Source organism: Fistularia commersonii, chromosome 16, assembly GCF_037954325.1.
Source record: "Fistularia commersonii isolate RoL2024-O1a breed Wild chromosome 16, RoL_Fcom_v1.0, whole genome shotgun sequence".
Classification (NCBI taxonomy): Eukaryota; Metazoa; Chordata; class Actinopteri; order Syngnathiformes; family Fistulariidae; genus Fistularia; species Fistularia commersonii.
In genome coordinates this window covers 14,409,618-14,428,664 of record NC_141299.1, presented here as the reverse complement: position 1 = coordinate 14,428,664, position 19,047 = coordinate 14,409,618, and the positions used below count along the sequence as shown (strand labels likewise).

Genomic DNA, 19,047 nt, shown 5'->3' with positions numbered 1-19,047 from the left:
GATGCCTCTGATAGTCTCTTACATCCCATCATGAACTCATCCTTCACCCAATTCATGATGGCCTCTAAATAATCTAATTTTGTAGCAAGGACTGCTGGCGTTCATGAAAACTCTTTGGATTAAAGATTGTGGCAATTTTGAGCAATATTTTTCATCTCAGTCTTCATCAGTCAACACAGAAGAATGAGGTTTTCAGTTTACAGGGAGAGTGGGCTCTGCATGTTCTTGGTGATCCTTCGTTTTTTTCCTTCAACATTACCAGCATATTTGCCTTTGCACTCCTTCTCTTCCACCTACTCTAATCTCCTGCTGTTGAATTTAAGCGTCTCCTATAACAGCAGCTGCGATTTATATTCTGAAAAGCTGATGGGCATATACTCAAGCTATGTCTGCTGTCTCTACATGGAAAAGCAATTTATACTCCCAAGGCACTGGTCTATTTAAAAAAAAAATTAAAAAAAGAAATCAAAAGACTAGCTTAGTAAGGACACAGGCCTGTGGGAACAGAAAGAATTGTACTAATGAAATAAACATGGCATACGTGATGAACAACTACCCATGCACTTTATGAAATATAAGAAAAAAATAATCACATAGAATAGAGTTGATTATCTGCATCTATTTAAACACAAAGGCCAAGGTTAACAGCTCCTCTGCAACACAGTGCCAGTGTCTGAGACACAGCCGTCAACAGCGATTCTGTTTGTGAAACTCAGACACTCATTTAGAAAATGAGGTTGGCTCTTCACCTACGCTGTTCTAAACAACTTCCTGCTCATCATGTTTCCATAAATGACAGCCAGCTTGTCAAAAAACAACACTCAACAATCCAACCTAACGTACATATTGGTTTGTAGTTCTCCTGGTTTTGGTGGAATTACTAAAGGTATTGCAGAAAATTATTGAAATACAGAAAGCAAAATGGATTTGCCCAAGACATGACCATATAAATGCAAAAAACGATAGTTTCACATTAGTTCTATTACAAGTAGAATTATCTAATGAATGTCCAACATTTAAAAAAAAAACAGCATGCTACTGTTTTCCCTGCCACATTAACAAGGAATCTCGATGGCAATGACATGACCAGGAATATACAGATTTCCAAGACGTTCACCTGAACATAAACGCAAAAACAGAACGATGGAGAAAGCAAATTTGGGTGGAGGACATGAATTGGACTGAATTGGATTACTGCTCCATAAGCAGCTGAAAACAAACAAAACAAACTTTGATGGGCCCACAAGAGGGATAAGAGAAACAGTGAGGCAGTCCTTCAAGCCTCGACCCAAGTTAACACTTTAATTTTAGAACATCACATCACATCAACATTTCAGAATATCAGAATATGTGATAAAAATCTTTGAATTTCTATTGCAGTGACACAATGCCTTGGTAGGTTTTGGCAAAATATGGATAATTATCCTGCTATTATTCTGTGTTTTTTTAAGCTAAGTACACTTTTTTCAAGCTAAGTACATTATTGTTGAATGCATATCAGTTGATACATTTTTTATAATGTACATACATATCATGTCCTGTAGTCTTTGTTATTCTATGCAGTCCTCTTGTAAAATTCAGTTGTCTATGTTACCTGTGATCGGATTTGAGATTTGGTGTGCAAATAGTAGATAACAGTGTAGCTATGATTTGTTACATTTATTCTATTTGTGAAACCAACCTTTTAAAACTATGGTGTGTGTGAAACCAAAAGTAGAGTGTGTTATTGAATGTTAGTCTCATTTAATGCCTTTTACATCTCCTTAGTTGATAATTAGCCTAGAGGAGATGTGAGAAGTAAAAAAACCCATAGCAGAAGGTAAAATTAGCTGAATTTAATTCTTCAGATGAATATTAAATGACATGACATAGCCTACAACCGCTCCACCTTTTGCCTCTGTCCTACTTACATATTAGAAAAGCAATAAAAGCAATGAAAGGGGAGTCAACAAACCAATATCAACTCTGCAGCCATGTCCTGCTTCTCACGAACACACATCTTTCTACAGCTGTACAATGTTTCCACTTCTCTGAAGAGCATGCAGAGGTCCTAAAAATAAATGTTGTAACAAAGCCAAAAATACTGATAGTTCCTCCATGTTCAAACACACAAAACATATACCAAGATCGTTTTAAAGAAAATGATCTGAGGTAAGCTTCAGGAGGAACGCTTGATTAATATTTCAAATATCTGTAATGTCTTTCCAAAACAATTTAGCCAACCTTTAATCAGTGTTTGACAAGACCCTTGCTGCAGTCCATGGCCACCTGCTGTGCTTTGAAAGCAGAAATAGAAGGGGATAGCAGACTTGTCTGTGTGATCAGAGTTCGTGTCATTTGACTAAATGATTTTGCTTGGCGTGATCACTTCTGGTGCTCCCTTCTGGCTGGTTGGTCTTTTTAGGATTTGAAAAGCATCCTGTTTTCCAGCTGGGATCTGTTGAAATTAATGACAGTCCCCCTGAAGTTATTTCTAATAGAGCTGAATACTAAAATTGGCCTTTCTAAATGAAAACATACTTTGATCTACAAAGTACAGGGATTTAAAGTTGAAAGTAGCCCATTGAAAATCAAAGCGTAGGGCATACTGTTGAGATTTTTCAGTTAAAAAAAAACTCTCATAACCAGAAGATTTGTCATCTGATGAGAAAGAGCTAAGATATTAGTAATGATAAATTATCCTTTATTAATCCCTGTCGAGATATTTGATCTCTGCAATTAACCCATCATGGATGAACAATGAGTGCCAGGGGAGCAAAGAGGGGTTCAGTGTCTTGCTCAACAACACACTCGGAGGAGCCAGGAATCAAACCAGGAATGAAAAGACAAGGCTCTACCTCCTGCACCACAGTGCCAAAACAGTTCTGACAGTTTCTTTGTCTGTATTTTGATTTTCAATGTCAGAGGAATGCCATGGATAATACAAGGCTTTGAGGTGCATGCTCTCCCAAAACATAGTAAAGTCAGTCAGTCAAGTGAGAGTAGTAACTCCAAGACAAGAACACAGGAACTAACAAATCAACATACATCATATTTTATATTCTTTAAGCAGCTATTCAAATCATACTAAATATAAGAAGATTAGCTAGGAGACCATTTTAATACATCCAAGAAGAAATTATCAACTCTGGCACAACAATTTCCTTCGGGATTAATAAAGTTGTTCTTATCTTATCTTATCAAGTATAACATGGATATTAATGGCTTATGAAATAGCTGGAAAGGCATTTCTCCAAATTCTCTTTACTTCACACATTTTTACTCAACTCTTCAGGTGCAAATATCCTTGCCATGATGTCAATGGACAAACACGCAAGCCTTGACTGTGACCACTCTTGGCTGAATAGGAAGAAATGTCAAAATGTTGTGACAATGGATAAGATTGATTTTCTGTTGCTTTTAGCTGCTTCAATCAGTTTCATTATCAAAATATCAAAATACTGCAGCAGTCCAGATCTGTATTCACCTACTTTTTGTAATATTTCACTGAAGATGAAGTTTTACTTTGCTTGGAAGACTAGTTTCAAAAATAGTTTTAGGATGTTTTCATTTTTTTAGCTTCACAAAAAACAGGTCTCATTTCCTTCTTAAAGTATTTACCCAATAAAATGAAAATTCCAGATGTTGACATTTTTCTCGAGTACAGACAATCTTTATGACATTGTTGACATTTAACAGAAAAAAAGGAATCTGTTTGCATCTTAAAATGGTCCTCTATATAAAACTTGGTTGATCGGAAATGCTGTTCAAGAATAATGAGAGTACAGCCTATTTGAATGCTGGCATCAAATCCAACTTAGTAGAAGTAGGTTCCAAAAACAGCCACAGCACAAAAAAAGTTGTCCTTAAAAGCAAAACATAGATAATTAGAAAATTACATTTATAAAAAGTAATGAACATACATTCTGTACATACTGGACTGTAAACCTACATTGATGAAAACATCCTCTGCATAGTTGTCCGAATCGGCATCCCACAAGCATCTAGAAGACATTCTGAAAAGAGATAAATGATGTCTGAATATTCTCGGACAATGTAATCAAATATTTAGGGACATATTTAGTTAAGTTCTATTCTACTTTATTTTCAAGAAGCGAGCACAAAATGTGCAGGATTTTTTTAATCCAGCCAGTAGGAAAACCTATGACCAATGAGTTTGATTTTCAGTCAAATCTGACAGCATGAAGAATTCACACACTATGAGGTTGATTTTCTAAAGTCTCTCTCCAACTGCACATGGCACATTGTATTTTTAGATTTTACAGAAAATGAAGTTACAATGGTAAAGACAATAAGGGCAGCCGTTGACATAGGATGCATTCAATCACGAAATACTGGTTTGAATTAGTGGATGTGTTGCAACATTTTAGGGAGTGACTGATTTGGTAATTTCAGTGAACCAAAAAAAAATCAACAAAACCAGCTGTTTCTGGTCAGATGCCTGGATGTGAAAAAAGAAGCAATTGTTCTCCATGCTCTGTTAAATTTGGTGAGCCTTTCTTTAAACTGTTTTTAAACCATTGGCTTGATTTTGTGTATGCAGAAAGAAAGTGGAGGAATAGAATTTTCCAGATGGGATTGTAAGCATTTTTTTCCCCACAAACACCCCCAGTAACTGCATAGCATATTGATCCATTTAATAACAGGATCTGGGATTCACCTTTGAGTGGATTAAAAAGAAAAAAAATCTATCAGGTTATATCATATTACCCCTGTTTGTCTATACACTACTCCTTAAGTATAGTACTTCCTTGAGCTCTCACACAGCAAATCCCAATGTCATTGTGCAGTACATCTTTAAGAGTCAGTGACTTAATGAGATAAAATGTATTGATCCCCATAGGGGGAATTCCCTTGTCACAGCAACTGAACAGTTACAATATCAAAAAAATAAAAATAAACAAATATGAATATAAATATAAGTAGAGAGATAGCAAGACTTCCACGAATAAATAGACAGCAGCAGCAACAACAACAACAACAACAACAACAACAACATCGGGGTTAATAATGGACAATATAAAAGAACAGTGGGGGTGAAAAATACACAACCAGAACTAAAGGACAATATAAATAGAGTAACAATTGCAATGAATAGAATAAATAAAAAAAATTGGCAGGATACTTGCAGGCTGGGACAACAAGGATAAGAAAGAGTTAGGGTGTGATGTGAATGGGTGAGGTAGTGAATGGGGTAAGGTTGTGAGATTGTGGAAGTAGCACAGGTATACAGTCTGATGGCCGTGGGCACAAAGGAGCATCTAAATAAATGTCTAATAAACTACTCATTAACATCTTTCCTTCATCATTCAGCAAGAGAAGGTATCTAATCTGAAGGTAATGATATCATAGGTTTTGATCCCATTTAGATCTTAAAACATTGCAACACTTGGGTTTGTGTTGCATGCCATGACAAAAATGAGCCATTGTCTTGTCATGCAGGGAAGAAATCTGTAAATTAACTTGCAAATCCATTAGTGCTGCAGAATGATATGAGTGTGTATGAGAATATTTGTTCATCCCTGATGGTGGAATCAGCAAAGAACACACTGACAAAGAATTTTAGGTTACTGTTACTGTTATCAAAAACCCTGGTTGCTTTTTTTTTTTAGTTTGCTTTATGTCAGGAGTTGCAGAAAAACAGTGATCCATAATCATGAATCATAAACATAAACATAAACACAAATCGAGTGTCCATTTTGTGTCTGGCATTGACATTTTGGTCCTTGGAGTCCAATGGGCAATAAATTATCTTATATTTAGCCATCTAACATAACAAATCAAAGCAGCGCAAGAAAGGAAAGGACTTTGTCTTAAACAGAATAGTTTACAAGAAAGTATAAGTGCTTTGTATTTTTGTATAACCAAATGAAGACTTACTTTACTCCTTGTCCTCGCTGTTCTCCAATGACCACCTGCACAATCAGCTTGTATCTGTCAAACCCTATACCTGTGCGGAAAGAGTAATTAGATTTGCAGCAGTACATCATTTGACTTGACGATTACTTTTGTCCATTTGTGGCCAAAAATGAACAACTGTAACAAAGTGGAGATGAAAACGAAGACATTTACACAGCTAGTGTAAACTTTTTTTTAATGTAGTACTCAAGTTTGAGATTATGGAGTGATTTTACAGCCTGTCTTCTCTATGCTTTTGACAAAGTCTTTCCTTGTGGTTCCTGTTTCATCATCAGTAAACAAAATAGTCAAATCCTTGATTCTTCTTTCAGGTATTTTTCTTAGGATGACGATAAAAACTCGGGTAAAAACACTGGGTAAAAGGCAAAACTTTTGGTAGCACCACTATTGCTCGCCTTTGGGAGGTCAACCTTAGATCTCTAGCAGCCAGTTCACCGAACCTATGAGGGCTAAATGAGAATACTTCAGGAAATACTTCACTGAAAGCTGGTACTTTTCTAAGATAAGAAGGCATATGTCTGGCTCGGTATTAATGTGTGACAGTTGTCTTCGGCTGTACTCGTTTGTTTTGCAGGAGAATTGCACCATCATCACTCACTTTTCACTTTATCCTTGACGCCGTCTGCCAGTGAGCGGGACAGCTCCGACACCTCCTCTGGCTCATACTTCCACCCACTCAGGCGCTCCCTCACTATTTCACGAACACATTTCTTTACAAGGGCTGGCTTAAATCTGAAATGTCGAAAAGGACGCAACAAGTTTCGGTTAGGTTGAGAGTTTAGCTCCAAATTCGCAATTTGAGGTTATCTTTTTAATAATTCCTTTTTTTTTCACCGAGAAGTAGCATACCATGGTTTGGCTCAAAAGATAAACGTCTGTAATCGACGTCATTGAAGGGGTAAAGTTTTAGCTAGCTAAACTGCAAAAGTGAAACTACACACGAAAATGCTGTTAAATCCGCTCACTTGTGTTGATGATTTGGTCGTATGAGGTGTGAACTCGAACCCTCCATCACATTTCATAGATAAACCTCGTAGGTAAACGGTTGCTAGCAAACAATTTGTACCGGTTTCCTCCGTTTCCATAGCAATGTCTTTGTGTCGTTTCCGGTTTCAAAATAAGAGTATTTACGAACATCTCAGACGTTTTTGAAATTATTGGTATGTACATTGTCTCATATTTATTATCTATCTATTCGTTAAATGGTTTGCTTTTCTTTACTTTTGTTTTTGTTATGTAGTTGTGATGAAGCCGTACTTTTATATTGACGATTTTTTTTATGTTGACGAAAATTGCCGTGTATGTGCTTTCGGATATGACGTAAGAACTCACACCCGGAAGAAGTATTACGTTGGTAAAGGGAAGTTGTGATGTTTTGCAGATGCCCATGGCTCTTTGCAAGCTAATAAAGAGGCTTCGGGCCAGGAATGACAGGGTCGCTTAATTATTTCCAGCACAAAAGAGGATGATGCACACACTGCCTCGCACTTTTGTTTTTTTGTTCTTCATATTGTTTTGCAACAAAGACTGCTTTGAGGAGCATAACCAGTATATTGTAATCTAACCCAAGTGTATGTCAGCTATTATTCTGCATTTTTAGTTAGTGTAAAGTCTCCTTAGAGGTTGCGTGGGTCAGGGGGTAAGAGCGGTCGTCCTTGGAACCGAACATTCTTTGTTTGGTTCCCCCTGCGCCTCCTTGCCACTCAAAGTGTTGGTGAGCATGACAGTGATCCCCTAACTGCTCCTCTGGCGCTGCTCCTAGGCTGTCTTCTGCTCATGGTTCATCCATGATGGGTTAAATGTCGTCCAAATTAGCTGATGTTGTGTTCTATGTATAACTGAATGTGACAATAAATATATTTCTTCTTAAATTATGATCTCATTCTCTTGAAAACAAGAAAAAAGAAATGAATGATCTGTTTTAAAAACATAAAGGTTTGAAATCAGAGGTTTTTTATTTAAGAATAGTTGTGCCATCTACATTCATTAAAGGCTGTGCAGAAATGTAACTGGTACTTCGACACTACAAGTTAATGATTAGAGGAGAAATTGGTAAATGTGTAATACATAGAACAGGGATTTCAGACTTGCGGCCCGCGGGCCAATTGTGGCCCTCGGAAAAATATTTTGGGGTTCCCTGCCTGAAATCATATCTTTGTGTCAGTGCCGCCTGCGCCTTTTTTCATTCATGCATCTGGGGGTTTTATACAGTGGGTTTAAAAAAACAGAACGGGCAAAGAAAAAAATTAAAAAGCAACTCAGCAATGTGTTTTTGCTTCAAAATTTGAAAGCAAAGGATTTCTTAATGAAAAAACATCTAGTGACATTGTTAAAACAATCTTTTCTTTTCTTATTTTTATAAAAAACACAAAAACGATAGCAAAAAAAAGAAACGGGCAAAATTAAAAAGATTGATTTAATAACCAGAATAGCCACCTATAGCCCTGTAAACATTATACCTCCTCTTATACATGCTACCAGTCAATTTTCTAATAAATTCTAGTGGCAAATTTTCCCACAGTGACAAGATTTTCTCTTTTAACTCAACAATATTTTCAGGGTGTAATTTCATCAATTCTTTTCTAATATTAATTTTTAATATTACTTCATCATGTATTTTTTTCAGGAATAGCTCATTACATATAGATATTTTTATAGTTTACCTGTTTACCTCCTTTACACTACAACAAAGGAAAAATTTGAGCTTAGAGTTACTTCTAGGTAATGATTTTACTGGTCCGGCCCCCTTGACATCAAATTGGGCCGTGTGTGGCCCTGGACCAAAATGACTGTGACCCCCTGACATAGAACAATTAAGGTGACGTTTAACCCCTGATCCAGTGTTTCTCAATCTTTTTAGAGCCCCGGCACATATTTTACATTAGAAAAATCACACAACACACCACCAGATTTTCACAGGATAACTCATTTTTTGCAATTATTTTTGGGCCAATCAGGGGAAAGTGGGTGTTTTTCCACAGCACACTAATGTGCCACAACACAGTGATTGGGAAACACTACCCTAATCACTTTAACTTAGGTCAAACTCCAGGGGCATGAAATACGGAAGAAAAGGACACAGGTCAGCCATTAAGTCTTTGTAGGCAGGTGGTAAAATTATTCCAAATATTAACTTTGGCTGTCATTATCTGGTGGCCCTGTGATAAACCCGGTAGCCCCTTTGAATTACAAACCAATTAAATTACTTAAATCACCAAATGAGATTTGAGGGGGCCACCAAACTGACCTTTTTACTATGTTATTAATTTATCAAAAACCATAGAAGTGTAAGAAGGTTTGGGGCATGTTCTATAACACCAAGAAATATTTGCCTTAAAACTCATTCAATGATGTCTTTAGAGGTGGTCTAAAAAGATTTCTTTTTTCTGTTTTCCTCTTCTTGCGTACGTCGCACTTTCACATCGCGGGGGATAAAGTTTCATTAAATTGTCATTAAATGTCATAGAATTACAGGAAAATTACTGGAAATTTCCAAAGAAAAAGCAAAACGTACCAGAAATTCTATCAAGCACCATGACAGAAATTCACCACAAAACCAGCTCAACATAGTAAACATAATTATAAAATCAGGAATGAAGTCTTCTTGAATGACGTTGAAAATGTTCTTCTGTTTATATTCTTATAGGTCAAATAAGATATGCTTTTACATATTTATCGTGTTGAAATGCTTGCTAAAGGCAATTAAATGTAGGGATGACCATCAATACATCAGATAGATGGACAGTGTAGCAGCATAAGAAAGAGGTTATTCGAATTAACATGACATTAGTAGCATGCAAAAATATAAATATGCAATTATTGACCGTCGACCAGTCCAGGGTGTACCCCGACTCTCGCCCGATAAGAGCAGTGATAGGCTCCAGCATCCCCTACGACCCTTAGCGCAGGCTAAGCGGAAGACAATGAATAGACGGATGAATTATTGTCTATAAATATGATTTGCAGTTAAAGGTGCTGGGGCTGAAATAAGTATTCAGCATTGTAGAGTATTAACAGAAAAACACTGTTCATATATTGGATTTTTTCGGTTCTCAGTGGTCTGAGGGCCATATCAAAGGGTGGAATTGGAACAAGTTGTGCGCAGGGTGTTCTTGCAAAAAACTAAATTTTTTAAATTTATGTGTTCTTTCTTCATGAGAGTAGACGCCAGTACTTTGCAAAATGATGGCAAAAGAAAGCATAATGTTTGTGTTACATTCTCAGCTCAGTGTAAATGCCTCACACTCATTGGACGGTGTACTGAAGTGGAGATAATGAAAGTAGCATTTCAATGACGGTGATCAGTGAAGATGGCTATTATGCTTGATTTTGTGCTTCTTGTAATTCATTCATTGCACTCGTGCATTCTACTTGTTCTTTTCACAAGGACGTGACTTTTCTTTCAGTCGCTTTTATCAAACTTGTGACTTTGTGTTGCTAAAAAAGTTAATCTTGTCAACAATCAAAAGGTAAACCTTACAAACCGACACTTTACAAGATGGCTACAACTTCATCATTTAATATATCATTCTCAAAATTTCCATATAAATAGTTTATCATTTTCAGCCCCAAAATTTGCATGAAAATGAAGGGAGCTAGATGCTTACTGTCAGGTTTCATTTGCCTCAAATTCAGAAGCCGATGACACAGAAAGGCTCGCTCAAGAGGGAATGAGGCATCATTTTTTTGAAGTGTTTATGGATTATAGATCAAATTTCAGAGTTATGTCTATCTATCTGTGAGCTGCAAATCCTGCCCTGAATGGATGAGAATCTGTCATCGAAAATTTAGCAACTTGAGTTTTTGTGCCATATGGTGTAAGTCATGGATGGTGATTATGCTATAGTTTTAGAGTTAATTCACTGTAAGTGGTTTTGGTTGTTCAGAGCCTGCAGATTTCACTGAGTGGATTTTTGTACTTGAATTACACCCACACACACTCAAAACAATAATGATAAATATCAAACAAAAAGCTATCATGGTCATTGTGTCAGGGACAAGCGAACACTTTGTACCACAGTCACTATTTATTTTTTGCGCTTTTGCTTGCATAACAATAATATAGCACTATTATATACTCTACCCCATGCCCTAAAACCATGACTGATTCATAAGACCACTGCCTCCTGCCATTGGTATGCATATTATGGCTGCACCATCTAACCTGGTGGGAAGGCTTCCTGAATGGGACTGGAACTGTCATTTTGTGGGCATATCCATCAGAAACCACAAAAAGTGCACTACATATCTGATTGAGATGCTTACCGTTGCCTCAGGTGACCTCAAAATCTTCTTGGAGAGTGTGATGGAGAGGATAAGAATGAAGTGCTACGATGAGGATTAAGAACTAATCTTCAATCAATTGTCAGAGGAGGGGTCGTCTAAAGGTCTGAATTCTTAGCATCTGAAGAATAACTGAAGTTGCTTTTTTTAGAAACTCAGCCTATTTTTCTCAACTTTAAAATGTTTTACTTGGGATTTTTGTTTTTCTTGACACTTTATCATCGCCTCACTACTTAGGAAAATATGTATGATTCCAAATGTATGCCAGACAAGAAACAAGCGTTCAAGTTCTGTTTAATTGTGCTACTTTCATCATATGGATATCACATTGATTTTTATATCCTATCTACCATTTATCCTAAAACAATGAATTAAAATACTTTAAAAAAATATCACTGAAAGATTTACTTCCAAATCACCCAGTAAAGCAGATGTACTTATTTGCATAGTTTAACTTAGACTGATTATCAATTAGATAAACCACTGTGTCGTGTGGCAGTATTTTAATTACTGCAATCATAAGATTCTAAGAAAGTAACCTCACCAGGCCTCACAGAATAAGTACAGTAGGGATGAATAACACCAGAATCAAATTTCTTAATTAAGGATTATAAAAATATAATTTCAACAGTATGCACAGAGGTTCTTCTGCTTCAGGATGAAAAGGCACAAATCTTGATGATTTATATTTGGCTGAATTTTGTAGGCAGTTTTTTTTTTTTTTTTTTCCAGTGGAATTTATCCTTAGAGAGGCTCTGATTTTGTAATTAGAGTACTGCTTTCTTAACTCTTCCCCTGGGTTGTCAAAGCAGATGAAAATCCTTATCTAAGAGCGATGCAGGAGGTGATTTATTGTATTCTATTACACTTAAACACAGAATATTTTTTGAATATAAAGATGGACATTTGGTGATGATTGTAGTTCTTCTGTTATATTAATAGTTTCATCTTAAGGGCTGTAAAAACAGTTTTATTTCATTCATTTTTTTTTTATTGTGTTGCCTACTACCAGTTAGGGACACAGTGCTCCTATTAAATGGGATTTATAATCAATATGATATCAAGACTTAATATGAAGTTAAAATGAAGCAGCCTGATGTCGCAGTGCCGTTTACTTTGTATTTGAGACAGTCTATTCCAAGCTTGTTTGGAGGAATTAAATAAATGTCATTTTACTTATAACCATTTTGTACGGCACATTTTTGTATGGTTTTACAACGAAGCACAACATTAACTATAGCATTGGTGCATTATTGAGTGATTACGATAGTTATGAGACCACACATTCATGTATAGCACTGCAAAACACTACAATTAAAACTAATGATAAAATAAAATAATACATAAATCATAAAAAATAAAAAAATAAAGGAGGAAAATAAATTGAAAAAAACTACTAGCAGCTCTTCCATTCATTCATCACAGTTCAGTAAGATGTCTCAGAATAATTACTTGAAAAGGATTATATATATTGTTAAATTCATTTGATGTGCCACGATAATTTAAAATGAAAAGGTCAGAAAGGTGGGGATATGGGTTCATATATAGCACCCGTTTTACTCAGCTGCATCCACCCTGTATTTGCACATGCCCCTGCAGGTGTGACCCTGCTGCCGACATCTGCAAGTCAAAAAAACGCGCAGTGATCCAAATCTCTTTCTCTGGTTTATTTAGTTTTGAATATTACAAAGTGCAGAGAAAGTGTCTGCAATGCAAAGCATTCCGCTTACCAAAACATTTGCAAGTGTTTTTATTCACAGCACGGAGGGGTTTATATCTTGGTCAGGTTTGTTGCAGGAATTAATTGCCAAACAAATCTGATTTGGGACACCTATAAGAGCCAAGACTCGAGTTACATGACTCATTCTTTCATCAACTCAAAGAGCAATGCAACAATTCATCTGAGATCTTCAAAACACAGGAATCCACCTGCAAAACGTGAGACTATTCTTGACACTATGACTGTCAAGGTGACTTCATTTAAGGTACCGTGTCCTTTACCAGCTGAACATCTTGGTATGAATAGGGGATATTTTTTATTGTTTTATTTATTATATTATTGTATTATATTATATTTTTATATTATATAATATTATATTATGTTTTGTTATATTGTATTATATTATATTATATTATATATTTATTTTTTAACTAAAAACATTTGTCACATTATTGATGTTTCCCTGTTTTTTTTTAGTGGCTTCTTCCATTAGTGACACCCATTATATTCACGGTCCTCATTGCAGTGCCAAGTAAGTTTGCGTTGAAGGCAAATGCTTTAAATAGCATTGAAATCCCTGTGAATATTTTGAACTTACGTCCATGTCAGTTGCTGTTGAGTTTATAACTTTTGGCTTTTGCTGTTGTCAGCTCCTTGTTGTGCCGTCACGGTAAACTGCTCTAAACCAAACCAGCTGGCCCTGTTGGAGGCACTGACACCGATTTTTGATCTGAGCGCCATACGACCTGTCAAAGACATGGGAACCAAGACAAACATCACCACAAATATCGTAATATATGCAATTCTAGGAGTGGTAAGGTCAACTCAATTGGTCCTCTGCTATATGTTTTAAAATAAACATCCAGAATATTTTAAATGTTAACTTCCAAACATATTGAATGCACTGATAGATATTATTTTATGTAAGGCAGAAAATAAAATCCCTGTTTCTTAACTTACTTCCAATAGTTTCAGAAGGAGACTGTCCCTCCACTCTCACAATATAATTATATTCACAATTATATAGATTGTATGTATTTCATTTTTAACCATGCAATGATGACCATAGCGGTCCCGAAACATTATCTGAATGAACGTAGGTTAAGCTATTGATAGATATTGTTCTAAGACAGTAACTCCACCAGTTCTTACAGATTAAGTACAAATACAATACAAATAACACCAGAACCAAATATTTTAATTAAGGATTATAAATATAGAATTTTAACAGTATTCACAGAGGTTCTTCTGTTTCAGGATGAAAAGGCTCAAATCTTGATGACTTATATTTGGCTGAATTTTGTAAGTTTTTTTTTTTTTTCCCACTTGAATTCATCCTCGAGAGCCACATTCCTAATTTTGTTATAATCGGTCATCAGTTCGGGCTTTATTAACACCCATTTTGTATCTTTAGTGGTGGCAAAATGAGTTTGTCAGTTGGGATCCTGACCAGTGTGGCACTGATAGGATTTCTCTCCCCAAAGACAAGTTTTGGGTGCCAGATATTGTTATAAGCGAATTGTGAGTTGAATTTAAAATTATTTATATACTGTGCACTAAGTATGCATTATAAGTGTCTGAAATGATCAATGCGTTTTTAAAGTATTACTGCTTGATGATTAATGTAGCAAAAATGACATTTTTGCTTCAAAAAAAGCTATAGAAAAAGATAATATTGTTGTCAATCATTTTTGTTAGATACATATTTAGATTTTTCTCACTTGACTTACTATGTGCCATCCCCCTAAGGTGTAAGGTGCTCAGCTAAAGATCCTAAAATACCCTGAAATAAGAGTATGAATTGTACATTGATTCAAGAGTAATGCCCACTCTGGGCAACTTTCTACTGTTTCACTTTTTAGCAAAATAAATAACACGCCTTGTTGCGATTGCACAATATTTCACTTGTGACTTCGGTGTGTGTTGACTTGCAGTATGGATGAAAACAAAGCACCCAGTGTCCCATATTTGTTCCTGCATAGCAACGGCACAGTGTATGATGGTAAACCTGCCAAAGTTGTCAGTTCCTGTAACCTGAACATCTACACCTTCCCGTTTGACATACAGAACTGCACTCTTACTTTCAACTCCTACATCCACCAGGGTAAGGCACTTCAAATAATCATTTGTTTTTGCCATTTTAGGTAGTTTCACACAACCATTATCAAAAGAGGAAAAGCACACTATGTGATATTATTGCATTCATGTGACAAGACAAAGTCATGTGAGACTTGGTGTTATAAGCGAGAAGTACGAGAAGATGATTGACCTATTTGTCCTTCTCTATTGTTGTGAATCTGCAGTAGCTATTTAAGCACAAAAGACAAACAACTCCGGAAGTCTCATTGATGAAGTCTTGAATATCACAATAAACATTTCCATTCTTCCCGTCAGACATTGATATAATGATATGGTTGAAAGGGACTGCGTCTGACATCACCGAACGCTCCAAGATGGTAATGTCCACCATGGGGGAGTGGGAGCTGCTGGATATCACTGCCCACAAGCCCCCGGAGACCAAGTATAACATCGATGAGCTTGTATTCCACGTAGGTTTATATCTGAACATCTTAACTGTCATCGCGGGCTTCGTTAAAAGCAAGAGACTTTTTTTTCTATTACATTTTCACAAAATAGCTACTCAACTGCCCTACTCATGCCCATGGAAATGAATCGAATTTTTTTGCACACCTGTTCTCCAGTCAATGAAGCTACCACAGAAGCCAAAAAAAAACATTTGCCTGATTCAAACAACTCTTAATATAGCTTATGCCATCTTTCACTGTGAAAATATTTGAACTTCAGTTACTTCAGTTAACCTTTTCTTTCATCCTAGGTCAGATTACGGCGTAGATCCGCCACATATGTGGTGAACCTGCTGATCCCCAGCTGCTTCCTCATCACCGTGGACCTCTGCAGCTTCCTGCTGCCTCCCCAGAGCACAGACCGATCGTCCTTCAAGATGACCCTCATCTTAGGCTACACCGTCTTCCTGCTTATCATGAACGACCTGCTGCCAGCCACTGGAAACACCATGCCACTCATTAGTGAGAATCAAAAAAAAAAAAAAAAAAGGGGAAACCTGTTGGCTTTTCTTGCTTTTGAATTTTGCTGGAAGCTGCTGCCCAAAGCTCAGAGCAGCACCCACATACTCCCAGTACTCTTCCAGCTAAATCCAGAATTTGCAGTTTAGCCTGCATGGTTATTAAGGCTTTATATTTTCAAACATGAATTTCCGTTATTTGTCGCTGGGGGAAGTGAGTTGTTGAAAAGAATTCTTTAAAATCCCTCAGAGACAAACTGAAAACCAAGGAAAACATGCACGATAAAAGACGTATTGAACGAAACTGACCGATTAAAGCAGGATAGCAATTCTGATTATTTTTTTACAGCAGTGGAGCATTAAAATGAGAAATCCGAAGAACATCAAAACATTGTTGGTATCCTAGAATGATACTACTACTACTAATACTAAGGGGGGCGGATTTACTGTCTGGACCGAGGAAAGAGGGTGACAGTACATTGGCTTCAAAGAAAGAAATCACATTGAGTGCTTTATATCGCTGATGACCTGCCCTTCAATAACCTGCCAGCACGTGCACTGACTGTTTCACGCTGGCCTATGAAGGAAAGCGTCTGTCGTCGATCCAAAACAGAAAACACAGCTGGTGTGTGCTACTTACTAATGGTGGCAGAGGATGAATTCCCTTTTGATGTTCAAGGTTGGGCCTAGACTCACAAATATGTTTGCTCATTCCAGATTAGCCATGGTCTTATGCTCTGGCACTGCACTGCAACACTCTTTTCACATCACTTACTAATTGATGCCCTTTTTTTGGGGGGGCAGTTACCTCATCATATAAACCACCTCTTTTTCTGGCAGTTCTTGTTGATGGGTTTTTAAAAGGTTCACTCATCAGAGGTGCGGCAATCATTTATTGGCAGGCGAAGGCAACCGACCGTTAGCGGCCAGGTGGAGGGATTTCCTTTGAAAAACTAAGGCAAAAGCCAAACTCAAAATCATAAACACCTGAGAAAAAAACAAACAGCAAATAAACCTTATTTTCAATTTTGGCCGTTCCTATCCATCTTCGTCGCAACAACATAGCTGGTCTTGCCGCTGTCTTTTCTAGCTGATACTTGTTTTATCACACATCCGCGCTGACACTTTTCTCCACCTGTCCCAGCTTGCTTACATGCCTATATATAAGTCTACTGTAATCAAAACACGATTGTAATGTAATTCTAAAACCATGTTTGTAATTGTAAAACACCCTTTCAGTTCTCAATTTGCATAATTGTAGTCAAAATTAAATTAAATCAAATTAAATTAAATTAAATTAAATTAGATAAAATAAAATTGAATGAAATTAAATTAAATAACATAAAATAAAAAATCTCTATCCAATTTAGGAACTGTAAACATATCACATTTTATTATGTCACTCTCTCCTATCTTTCTTACCACACTGACACTTATCTCCACCTGTCCCAGCTTGTTTACGTGCCTCTTTTCCCCACCTGCCTTTGCTGTGGTTGTTGCGAAAATGAAACATTAACGACAGCAACCGCACACACATCCCATGAAAACAAATATATAAGTCTACTGTAATCAAAACACGATTGTAATGTAATTCTAAAACCATGTTTGTAATTTTAAAACACCCTTTCAGTTCTCAATTTGCATAATTGTAGTCAAAATAAAATAAAATAAAATAAAATTAAATTAAATTAAATAAGATAAAATAATGTAAAATAAAATAAAATAAAAATTCGCAATCCAAAATAGGAGCAGTAAACAAATCACATTTTATTATGTCACTCTCTCGTGTCTTTCATACCAGATGTTATCTTTTCCATGTGCCTGGCTCTGATGGTGTTCAGTCTCCTGGAGACGATCCTCATCACCAACATGATGCACAGCCCGGCCACCTCCTCTGCGGTTCCTCGTTGGATCCGAGTGCCGGTCTTGCAGATCCTGGGCCGCCTTTTGTTTCTGCCGTCCAAGACCAAGACGCAAGGACATTCAGGTTTCCAGTCGGTGCAGATTAAGGCCGTTGCCTAAACAAATATTAGTTTTAATGGTATTAAAGCATAAAGCAAAACAGACTGGAGGTGATGTATTTGGTGTAATACCATGAACAGGTCAAAATTGCATTTATTGAAACTGATTTTTTTTGCCCTGACAGATATACCTATTGATACCAGCACTGTGACAGTGCAACATGGCACCGCGGAGTGGAAAGGGTCAGCAGCAGAGGTCAGAGCCCTAGAGGAGCTCAAGAGCCTGAGCAGGGACGTCCAGATCATTCGCTTCCAGGTGGAGCAAAAGCTGAGCGCAACTCAGCGCTCAGAGGAGTGGCTCCAGGTGGGTGTCATCTTAGACCGCCTGCTGTTTGGCCTCTACATCCTCTTCATATCAGTCAGCTTCATCACAATCATCACTATCTGGTTTAACTCACACTGAAGGTAACTTCCAACTGTTTTTAGAGAAACCCATTTTCTGCACAAATACTTCAAATGTTTGATGTTAATGTTAAACCGCACTGTCGTCATATCGGCTGTAATATTCTGGACTTAAATGCACTGATGTGACAATGATTATTGCATAATTGCTTTTATCAGATGGTCATAATATCCTAATTGAACAAGCTACTAATCCTATAGAATTATTTAGCTTCTGCTCTATATTGTTTCTTTTTCAATTTGTGGGATCCGGTGTATACAAAATAAAAATCACTTGGCTTTTGATTAACATTCAACTCAGACTAGTGGTTTTTATTTGAATTCCACAGAATCTCTGTCAGGAGTTTGTATATGCTTTTTACTTGCAATAGAGTTAACATAAAATATAAGATATCTGAACGCAGATTGACAAATCTGACTTGACTTAACATGACCCCAAAGATGAATGTTAAATTAATGACCGCATTCTACAGATGTAAATTTAGAATGCTAACTATATTAGCATACAAAACTACGTTAGAAACTATGCATTTTGATGAAAGAATTCAAATTAATCTCAAACATTTAGAGCAGGATTTACTTGCATGTACCCAGAACAGTGATGAGTATCTATGTTGCAGTTGTAAGGCCCCTCATTGCAAAAAGTAAGATTATACCAT

General features: G+C 36.7%; 2 protein-coding genes across 2 annotated transcripts; one reads left to right on the top strand and one right to left on the bottom strand.

Moving 5' to 3' along the window:
• Positions 1-1,218: 1,218 nt before the first annotated feature.
• dynlt2b (dynein light chain Tctex-type 2B) lies at positions 1,219-7,005 on the bottom strand. Its single transcript, XM_086161632.1, has 5 exons — positions 6,885-7,005; positions 6,518-6,651; positions 5,881-5,950; positions 3,932-3,995; positions 1,219-3,844 (listed from the first exon to the last, which is right to left on the bottom strand). Exons 1-5 carry the CDS (start codon positions 6,929-6,931, stop codon positions 3,797-3,799), a joined length of 363 nt encoding a protein of 120 aa, XP_086017758.1. The 5' UTR covers positions 6,932-7,005; the 3' UTR covers positions 1,219-3,796.
• Positions 7,006-13,160: 6,155 nt separating this feature from the next.
• Positions 13,161-18,389, top strand: LOC147226040 (5-hydroxytryptamine receptor 3A-like). The gene is made up of 10 exons (XM_086162242.1): positions 13,161-13,187; positions 13,400-13,454; positions 13,573-13,736; positions 14,180-14,224; positions 14,337-14,443; positions 14,857-15,026; positions 15,317-15,471; positions 15,759-15,969; positions 17,767-17,952; positions 18,112-18,389. The coding sequence occupies exons 1-10, from the start codon at positions 13,161-13,163 to the stop codon at positions 18,387-18,389; spliced, it is 1,398 nt and encodes a 465-aa protein (XP_086018368.1).
• Positions 18,390-19,047: the final 658 nt, after the last annotated feature.

Bases quoted from the DNA above. Each gene is read 5' to 3' on its own strand.
- LOC147226040 (XM_086162242.1), top strand. From the start codon at position 13,161: ATGACTGTCAAGGTGACTTCATTTAAG. The intron at 14,444-14,856 runs GTGAGTTGAATT...GTTGACTTGCAG, and splicing joins GATATTGTTATAAGCGAATT to TATGGATGAAAACAAAGCAC. The intron at 15,970-17,766 runs GTGAGAATCAAA...CTTTCATACCAG, and splicing joins AAACACCATGCCACTCATTA to ATGTTATCTTTTCCATGTGC.
- dynlt2b (XM_086161632.1), bottom strand. From the start codon at position 6,931: ATGGAGGGTTCGAGTTCACACCTCATACGACCAAATCATCAACACAA. The intron at 5,951-6,517 runs GTGAGTGATGAT...CTTTCCGCACAG, and splicing joins CGTCAAGGATAAAGTGAAAA to GTATAGGGTTTGACAGATAC. The intron at 3,996-5,880 runs GTAAGTCTTCAT...ATCTCTTTTCAG, and splicing joins CAGCGAGGACAAGGAGTAAA to AATGTCTTCTAGATGCTTGT.